This window comes from Clarias gariepinus, chromosome 2, assembly GCF_024256425.1.
Source record: "Clarias gariepinus isolate MV-2021 ecotype Netherlands chromosome 2, CGAR_prim_01v2, whole genome shotgun sequence".
NCBI lineage: Eukaryota > Metazoa > Chordata > Actinopteri > Siluriformes > Clariidae > Clarias > Clarias gariepinus.
Window position 1 is genome coordinate 8,091,862 of NC_071101.1, and position 10,662 is coordinate 8,102,523.

At 35.8% G+C, this 10,662-nt stretch overlaps 1 protein-coding gene across 1 annotated transcript in view; it reads right to left on the reverse strand.

The window, feature by feature from the left end:
• col22a1 (collagen, type XXII, alpha 1) overlaps positions 1-10,360 on the reverse strand; it is a 65,054-nt gene extending 54,694 nt beyond the window's left edge. The window contains exons 1-3 of the mRNA XM_053488612.1: positions 10,132-10,360; positions 2,338-2,492; positions 1,422-1,988 (exon numbers count right to left, since the gene is read on the reverse strand). Coding sequence (XP_053344587.1) covers positions 1,422-1,988; positions 2,338-2,428 — 658 coding nt within the window. The 5' untranslated portion in view covers positions 2,429-2,492; positions 10,132-10,360. The remainder of the gene's footprint in view (positions 1-1,421; positions 1,989-2,337; positions 2,493-10,131) is intronic.
• Between the last annotated feature and the right edge of the window lie 302 nt (positions 10,361-10,662).

The following is a 10,662-nucleotide window of genomic DNA, read 5'->3' on the forward strand; positions in this document are numbered from 1 at the left end:
AACACTTTTCTTTAAATTATACTTTCTAAAATTGAATTCTTTCTCTTTACATTTTGGATTTTGTGATTAATATGTTTGATTTTTTATTGTATATGTATTTTTTATTCAAATTTTATTTACTTTTTTATTTTTATTAGAATTTTTGAAAAGTGTATTTTTATATACTTTTTATTTTTTTTATTGTATATCTTAGAATGTTAAAAATATATGTTTTTCATTTATTTTATTTTATTGTTTAGTTTTAGATTTTTTATGATATTAAACTGTTTAAAAAATAATTTTAAGATTTTATTTTTTTAATTAGATAATATGTTTAGATGTGTAATTACGGTTCTGCAAAGCACAATTTCAAATTCTTTTCATATGAAATACATTTTAAATGGTAATAACCTTTTAAAAATAATTACAGATTATAGAATAAAATTCTTTTTTAGAATTTTTTTTTTTTATTATTATTCTATCTTTTTAGATTTTAATTTCTATTTTTTGTTTTATTATTTACTAATTGGAATGTATTTTTGATATTTGAATTTTTTAAGATTAGATCTTTTTTGAAAATTGTCTTTTTTTTGAATAAACTTTGTAAGGTTTGTATTTAATGGTTTGCAAACTCTATTTTCAGATTTAAAGTCAACTCTTACAATAAAAAAACACAAATGTTCAGCTTTAAAATGAACAAAAAAAAAATTACACTTCGGGCTTTGTTTGTTTCACAGTGCCACCACAATGCTGTCCACCACTAAGGACGTCACACTAAACTGCCAAACAACTGACAACAAAATAAAGAAGTGAACCGCTTTGAAGCCATGGTTTTATCATGTTGTTTGGCATGATGGATTTTTAAGAAACTTTTTATAGAATGTCACAGATGTTCAAACTAACCAGCTCACATGGGGATGGTGGTTCTTGTACTTACTAATGAATCTGTAAGACTATATTCGTTAAAATAATTTCAAATGCAAAACACACCTATGAGTCTCCATGACCAGTGAAATAGCTGTCTCCAGTTCTACACCTCATGCTTCACTGCTCTAAGACTATATGTCTTAAATCTTTATATTCACAGAGTTTGGAACAAGCACTGGCTTGTTGGTTGTAATGGCTATCTAAGTTGATACCACATATTTTAAGTGTATATTTACACATGGAGAAGAAATGGTCTATGACAGCTGAGGTCCCAGTTTTGCTCTTGACACCAAGGTCACAAACCACAAAAATGTCTCTGTCAAAAAAAGGCTCTGGTTACATGCCAGACAACCCGGGACAAACAACATTCAGTGTGGAGATATGTGAACGTGCGAGGGCAAAACATTTCAGGTCATATTTTGGTCACAAATGATAGATATTCTCATTTAGGTATCATTTTTCAAATGATTAATCTATGACACATTTAAAACTTGAAAGAACACTGGACAACTTACTCTCACAGAGTCTCCTCCTCAGCCGGCCTCGGATCCTGTCAATGGCATCGAAATCTGTCACGTGAAAGACGTGAGCATTTTTTGGCTTGGCTGCAATTTCCTCTAACTCCTCTTTAAGCGCCTCTCCAATTCCCACAGCAAACATCCTGATCCCGGCACTGGCCGCCTCTTCAGATGGCTCCAGAACGTAATCCTGACTCCGACCATCTGTTAGTAAAATAGCCACTTTCTGGATGCCCCTGGCAACAGGTCTGGCTCCTGCCTGGACAGTAAAGATGTTCTTGGTGGTGTAGCTGATAGCATCTCCGGTCTTGGTGTTGCCACCCAGATAGCGGATGTTTCTAGCTGCCTTTTTGACCTCATCAAGGGTTTTGTACCTGGCCAAGTTGAACTCGGTTGTGGGTCGATCACTGTAGCGTACCACTGCCACACGAGTCGTGTCCTCACCAACGTCAAACGACTCCACCAGGTTGGCAACCCACTGCCGGATCTTCTCAAAGTTGTCCTTGCCAACGCTTGATGAGGTGTCCAGGATGAACACCAGGTCATAGTGGACATTCTTACAACCTGTCAAAAGAACAATGTGGTCAAATTTGTAATGTGTGTTAAGTACCGAAAGATATTTTGAGGAGTATGTGACTGAAATCATTTTAGATGTCTAGAAGTAGCGATTCAGTGAGACTGGCCATCTGCTAACCCAAGTTTCTTGTACTATTACTGGACAAAACCACACTGTGGGTTTTGGGCAATTTTAGTAGCTTTGTTCAGATGCTTAATCCATGCTTTTAAACAGACCAGCATAGAAGGCAATGTTCTGCTCTCAGAATAATGGATTCAACATAGAATCTTTTTTCATCTACGTATAAGTATCATTCTTATATTCTATTACCTTTACGTGAAAAAAATAAGAACTTACCAGCCCTTTGACCCTCGACCACATCGTTGTACAAGCTCAAGGCCAGAATGGTCAGAATCAGAGAGATCCTGCACCAAAATCGTGCCTTCATTTCTACCGCAGCTCTGATCACCTTTGCTACACTTTAGGCTGTGATGATCATCAAAATTCTCCGCCTGTGAAAAAAGGACACACAGATGTTAGTCAAGAGTTCACAACATGAGAAAAACATCTGATGCAAATCCTCAAGAAGAATTTTCACCAAGATCTGGTATTTCTAATTACCACTAAGTGTACCATGGCTTCCAAAATTATTCACCCTCTTGAGCTTTTCCACATTTTGTAGTAGGATCGAAAACTGCATAATCCCCTCTTTAAAAAAAAGGGGTTGCAAGACTCTGTGCCTTTATGCAAGAATCTGGGAGGTCATAGAGCAATATTTCAGATTGTCTTCGTCAGACTTTGATGCTTTGATCCAGAGCTTGGTTGAAATGCACCGTATTTTGTAATATCTGTAATGTTATATGAAACATTAAGAAAGTGACCAACCAAAGATTTTGACTTTCCCATGCAGAAAGAGACACTGCTGACTCAAACACATTGAGTTAGCAGTCATTTTAGTGTAAGAGAAAAATATGTTCTTATCAGGTGTTGATTCAGGTGAGGCATGGACGCCCCAGGAGGATCATATCACTGGACATAATGCTTAGGGTAATGCAGTACAGCTTTTTGAATATGAAGAAACCACTTTATGTCCTTTTTGTAATCCTGTTAAGCTAATTACATGTTACGGAGTTATGGAGAGCCAATTAACGCAAGTGTGACTTACAGAAGAGCTTTGTACTCCACGTCAACACCTCTCCACATAGCAGCATAAATAGGTCTGGGTTTAAAGATACATATCAAACTAAAACCCTGTTTGACAGGATGTGGGGATGTACACTAGGACTAGTTTAAGACATAATTATGAAACGGTTGTACACACTGTTCAGTGTAAATACGCTTACAAAAATAGTGCTATGTTTCACGATCTTTAACTAGATAAACCACTAAGCGAGCAATCATTTACTTGGGCATTTTAATCTTTTTAAAAGCCTTATTCAGGCTAACTCTTGAAGCCCTGGGATTAAAACAACATTGCTGAACACCTCCACTGGTTCACCTACAGTATGAATTCCACTAATACTTTCCCACCACTCTCCACCCCCTAGAACAGACCTAAAGTCTGTTGCCTTGTACAGTACATACTTCCTTCCAGCCTAGTTAACCTCAGTGATGATCTGACAAATCGACTCTATGATATCCCATAACTAGTCTGATTGCTTTCCTTAGCGATTTCAATAAAACTCTGGGTGAACTCGGATTGCCAGCTGTAAAGAAGCTTAAATTTTTACAAGCAGTGAGGAATGGGTTTTTGGGTGTTTCTGAGTCACAGAAACCCAACACCAAATGTGTTCCAATAATTTATAACGAAGGAGAAAAACACTGCATGATTTGCAATTGCATTCACTTTATATGTAAAAAAATAAATTTTCCTAGGAAATGCCGTCAAGATTTAATGCAGATACTGTACAAGGATTGTGGATAATAAACTGGTACAGTTCTGATTCAAACACATACTATTCTGGTCACTTCCACAAAATGCTAAACACAGAGTTCCTCTTTGGCATTGCTGTTGTTTTGCCTTAATGTGAGCGCACACGAATCATGAACATGAGCATGAAAAAAAAATCAGCATTGGCAGTTTTGCAAAGATTTATTACTGTGCAGTGGGTTAATATGGAAAAATAATTAACAACAAATTAATTTCAACAAAGTGGAGTTACAGTAGTGCTTCATGCTGAAGATGCAGACAGCTGTTCGCTGAGGACTTATGAGTGCAGTTGCTTGATAGTTCAGGACTGGAGTTTCCTACAGTCTACCTGAGTCTCCAATAACGAACTGGAATCCATATTAACTTAATCTCATCCCCTGTTAATCTGCTTTCACCCAGATAAGGATGGGTTCCCTGTTAAGTCTGGTTCCTCACAAGGTTTCTTCCTATTACCATCCAGGCTGGATTACCTACCTGCGCTTTAACTCAAATGAGCTACAATTTTTCTAAGATTAATGTTGCCTGACTTCTATCTCACCTAAGATACAACCTGCCTAAGCTCTAACTCACCTAAGCTTGGATGCAAACTGTTTTTAAATTTTCCTAAACTATGAGTTACTAGATCTAAAATCTTCCTGAAGTAGAGTATGAGTTACTATAGGTCTAAAACCTTCCTGAAGTAGAGTATGAGTTACTAGATCTAAAACCCCCCTGAGGTAAAGTATGAGTTACTATAGGTCTAAAACCTCCCTGAGGTAGAGTATGAGTTACTATAGGTCTAAAACCTCCCTGAGGTAGAGTATGAGTTACTATAGGTCTAAAACCTCCCTGAGGTAAAGTATGAGTTACTATAGGTCTAAAACCTCCCTGAGGTAGAGTATGAGTTACTATAGGTCTAAAACCTCCCTGAGGTAGAGTATGAGTTACTAGATCTAAAACCTCCCTGAGGTAGAGTATGAGTTACTAGAGCTAAAACCTCCCTGAGGTAGAGTATGAGTTACTAGATCTAAAACCTCCCTGAGGTAGAGTATGAGTTACTAGATCTAAAACCTCCCTGAGGTAGAGTATGAGTTACTATAGGTCTAAAACCTCCCTGAAGTAGAGTATGAGTTACTAGATCTAAAACCTCCCTGAGGTAAAGTATGAGTTACTATAGGTCTAAAACCTCCCTGAGGTAGAGTATGAGTTACTATAGGTCTAAAACCTCCCTAAGGTAGAGTATGAGTTACTAGATCTAAAACCTCCCTGAGGTAAAGTATGAGTTACTAGATCTAAAACCTCCCTGAGGTACTGTAAAGTATTAGTTACTAGATCTAAAACCTCCCTGAGGTATAGTATGAGTTACTAGATCTAAAACCTCCCTGAGGTAGAGTATGAGTTACTAGATCTAAAACCTCCCTGAGGTAGAGTATGAGTTACTCGATCTAAAACCTCCCTAAGGTAAAGTATGAGTTACTACTAAGACCTCCGTGAGGTAGAGTATGAGTTACTATAGGTCTAAAACCTCCCTTAGGTAGAGTAAGAGTTACTAGATCTAAAACCTCCCTGAGGTAAAGTATGAGTTACTATAGGTCTAAAACCTCCCTGAGGTAGAGTATGAGTTACTATAGGTCTAAAACCTCCCTAAGGTAGAGTATGAGTTACTAGATCTAAAACGTTCCTGAAGTAGAGTATGAGTTACTAGATCTAAAACCTCCCTGAGGTAAAGTATGAGTTACTAGATCTAAAACCTCCCTGAGGTAGAGTATGAGTTACTAGATCTAAAACCTCCCTGAGGTAGAGTATGAGTTACTATAGGTCTAAAACCTCCCTGAAGTAGAGTATGAGTTACTAGATCTAAAACCTCCCTGAGGTAAAGTATGAGTTACCATAGGTTTAAAACCTCCCTGAGGTAGAGTATGAGTTACTATAGGTCTAAAACCTCCCTAAGGTAGAGTATGAGTTACTAGATCTAAAACGTTCCTGAAGTAGAGTATGAGTTACTAGATCTAAAACCTCCCTGAGGTAAAGTATGAGTTACTATAGGTCTAAAACCTCCCTGAGGTAGAGTATGAGTTACTAGATCTAAAACGTTCCTGAAGTAGAGTATGAGTTACTAGATCTAAAACCTCCCTGAGGTAAAGTATCAGTTACTAAATCTTAAACCTCCCTGAGGTACTGTAAAGTATTAGTTACTAGATCTAAAACCACCCTGAGGTAAAGTATGAGTTACTACTAAGACCTCCGTGAGGTAGAGTATGAGTTACTATAGGTCTAAAACCTTCCTGAGGTAGAGTATGAGTTACTAGATCTAAAACCTCCCTGAGGTAAAGTATAAGTTACTACTAAGACCTCCGTGAGGTAGAGTATGAGTTACTAGATCTAAAACCTCCCTGAGGTAAAGTATGAGTTACTATTAAGACCTCCGTGAGGTAGAGTATGAGTTACTAAAGCTAAAACCTCCCTGAGCTCTAAATTATTAGAGCTAAAATTTACCTGAGCTTTGAGTTACTAGAGCTTAAACTCACCTGAGATAAAACTTTCCTAAGCTTATATTTTATAAAGCTAAAACTTATGTGAACTCAAACTTAGCTCAAACTCATCCAATCCAATTCAATCTTACCTGATTGTTAACTTACTTGAGCTAAAACTTACCTGAGCTTTAAATCACCTGACCTTTACTGTACCTCAATTGAGCATGCATTTATCTGAGCTCAGTCTTAGCTGAGTTAAAACTTACCTGAGCTCTAACACAACTGAGCTCTAACTCACATGTTTCAGAGAGATTTAACTGTTAATCATTCAGTTAAATTTAAGTTAAATAAGTTTTGTTATATGATTTCAGTTTAAAATACTAACATTCCTCATTTTGACCTATTTAAACTTTACTTATAGTTTACTAACATAGTTTGATGTAAGTAAAAAAATATAATTATAATTGGTGTTTGGCATTTAGAGATAGTTTGGTCTGTAAATGCCAGACACCAATTATAATTATATTCGCTCAGTAGGAACAATTGTTTTGTTTTGTTTTTTCAATCCTTTTGCTTGTGGCAAGTGATCCAGCATAAGGAAGTAAATCTCCATACTGTAATAATTCACATCAATGTACATTCTCTGAGTTTACATCACACACAAATAGGTTTGGTTTTTGGTTTATTTTTGGTCTTATAATTGATAGGAGTTGAAATGATCACAGAGACTGATCTATAATTATGCAAAGGAAAACCAAAGGCGGGAAACAGATTCTTTCTATGCTTAGTTGAATAAACAGTGGATGTTTTCGTAAGTCAACACCCAGTCCCATTTTAGTCTCGATCCACTAAGCAGAAAAACACCGGCTGTTCAGTGCTAAACTTACACCAAGCGAACATTAACTCCATCCCTAGAACATAATTATTTACTCCATGTCAGTTTAGCTGTTAGCTAACTTTTACTACATGAATATAATGAAGACATTGAGGATGAGGGCTGACAGCTAGAAATAATAAAGAAACCCCAAATGAACCTGGAACCATTTTCACTGAGCTCAGTTCATGGCTGAACACACACACTTTAAAGGTTCAGTCACAGTAGGAACTGCAGATACAGAAGGAGCTGATAGTTCTAGCCAAGAAAGCACTATTGTGTTTAGCACACATGACCTCTCACACTCCCAATAAATCACACATGTGGTCATGTAAGGAAAAACACAATCACATGCATAAGTTTTTGCATTGAATTACGCCCCAAATAATAAGTGGTAAATTAAATCTACACAAGGAGAATTTGCATAAATCTTAAAAAATGACAAAAAAAAAAAGGTGAAAATAGTGCATTGTGTGTAAAAACTGGTAAAAAATGAATCATGGTATAAAAATTATAAACAAAAAAATAATTAATTATTTGTTAAAAACGTATTGTGAATAAATGTAAACTTGCTACAATAAATGAAATAAAAATGTGTGATCTAAAATAAATAGTTTTCAAAAATGCAAATGTAAATGAACTGGTAAAAATAAGTTCATGAGAAAAATAAATTGAATTATTTAAAAAAAATATTTTAAAAGAATCACATACAATAAATGAATTATTCCCATAAATAGTGTAAAAATAAATTATTTTATAATATAAATATAAATATAATACAAATATTTAATAATAATAATAATAATATTAATAATAATAATTATAATAGTATTATTATTAATAATAATAATAATAATAATAATAATAATTTGTAAAAAAAAATAATAATAATAATAATAATAAATAAATAAACATTTTGGGTTAAAAAAATATTAATGTGCAAAAATAAATTAATAATTTGTCAAAAAAAACTTTTTAAAAATAAATAAATCCTTGGTAAAAAAAAAAGGCTGATTGAAAAATATATAATTATTCAAAAGAAACCATGCCAGGATAAATAAAAAAAAGTTATTAAAAATCTGGTAATTTTGTGTTGTAAGAATCATATGCACTGAAGTTTCCAGTACGTTATAGTTACAGTACGTGATTGGATGGATAAAGGCTTATTCTCCAGGCTACAGTATGTGTTTCTGGACCGGATCTCCCTGTTAACACACTGGAGTTTCACTTAGGGGCAAAAAAAAAAAAAAAAAGCATTTAAAAAATCCCTGGAAATGATAGTCCTGAGAGCGAAGTGCAGATGAACAAACCAGACGGCCCACTACTGTGTACTTCCTGCTAAGATGTACAAAACAGTCACCACTTTCCGAAAACTTAAAATATAATAATAATAAAAAAAAAGAAAGAAGCAGAACCACGACTATGAAACATCAAGTTGTGGATGAACTCTCAGAAACAAAAAAACAATAAACACCACCTTCCATCACAAAGCATGGAGCAGACTCTTACAGAGATCTTCGATGTTCAGTCTTAACAAAATATCCTTCAAGGGTACTTTGGTCAGTTTATGGTCCTTAGCATCCTAAATAGATTCTATGTGGAACAGTCTCAGGAACATTCTACATACAATCTTTAAGTAATGTGAACATAAATGAGCCAGGGGTAGCTCAGTGGTTAAAGCATTGGACTACGGTTCGGAAGAACCCAGGTTCAAACCTCACAACCACCAAGTTGCTACTGTTGGGCCCTTGAGCAAGGCCCTTAATGCTCAAATGTGTAATGAGATACAAATGTAAGATGCTCTGGATAAGAGCGTCTGCTAAATGTAACAATCCTTAATCTTAAGATTTTCTTTTAAAACGGAAATCACATGGTTCTACCATAAAGTTTTTCCTTAGAGAGACAAACTGGAGAACACATTAAACCAGTCTGTTGAAGTGAAGTGTTCTTTACTTCAATTCTTGAAGTTCTAATTGGATCCTCTTAGAAAAGGAAATGTGGTGTTCTGATAGCGTTTATAATAGTTCCCCAGAGAAACAAACTAAATGCGGTAAATAGTTTTTCTTAGAAAAAACCCTTTAAAGTACCCTTTAATGCTTCTTTAGGGTTTCAAGTTCTATCAGAGAGCACAACCCAATATAAGGTTCGACAAGAACATTTAATGGTCACCCAGTCTAGAGGCAGCATTATGTTTCAGGAATATACTTGCAGTACTTACATATAGTCTCTGCAGTATGTGTAACTCTTTCAAGGGTTCTGTGGATAAGAACATTTTCTAGAATGCCAAACATGGAACCCACTGAGAAAGCAATACACAGTGTCAAGCTCCACAAAAGATCTTCTCTCCACAAACAGTGCCACATGGTGATAGCCTGAAAAAGGTGCTCTACATTCCCTCAGATAGACAATATTAAAAATGCTTTAACATTGTAGACCTTTTCTATGAATGTACACTTTTAAAGAAAAAAAAATGTAATATATGACATAATCTTAGCATCTGAAAAATGTTCTACTTGAAACACCATCAAAAAGTTTAAAAAAATATATCTTATTTAGGAAGATTCATAGCTGTGTAAGTACCCTTCAGATGCTTAAATGTTGTTACCAAACCTGGAGAACACTTCATGGTGTTTTTCTATTAATCTACACTCTTAACAAAAACTAAAATTTAAAGGTTCTTCACATGTTCTTCAGCATTCTGATGCTTTTGCCTGTTCCAGAACATTTGACAAGTTGCTTGCAAACTCTTAGCAGCTCCATCTAACAAAATGTAAAAGCCACTGTAAAGTTCTAAACCCACTGTAAAGTTCTACTGGGCTCCTGTAGAGATGTAGAGACACAAACTGCAGAAGACAATAACTCTCTATGTGTACAAGATGATGGTCCACCCTTACCTGTGTAATCAATGCTGTGTTGAATGAAGAATGTTCTCCAGCCCTCACACACACATACTTCAACTTCCAAGCATCCTTTTCTTCTGATGCTGAACTTGTACAGGTGTTAAAATTCCACTCAGACACACACACACACACACAGACACACACTCAGACAGAATAATCCACAGATGTGTGTATAGTTGGAGGTGGTAGTGTGTGTGTGTTTGTGTGTATGTACAGTATGTGAAAGAGTTAGAGAGAAGGAGGCAGCGGTGTCACTGTGTAAGGGTGTGGGAGGGGTGGAACCTGTGTTCAGAGGATAAGGTTTCAGTGGGGATGAGGTGCCCGGGCACGCACCCTCGCATCAGAAAAGGGGCCTGACAGACTCGCCCAATTATAGCACAAGATTCTGGGATATTTTTGTCCTTCTTCATCTCTCGCTTTCATTCTTTTTGGCTCTTTCCTTTTCTACCTACATTTGTCAGGATAAACACACCCCGGTGTGTGTGTATGTCCGCCTGTTGTGGGGAAAACACCAAACAGTGTGTG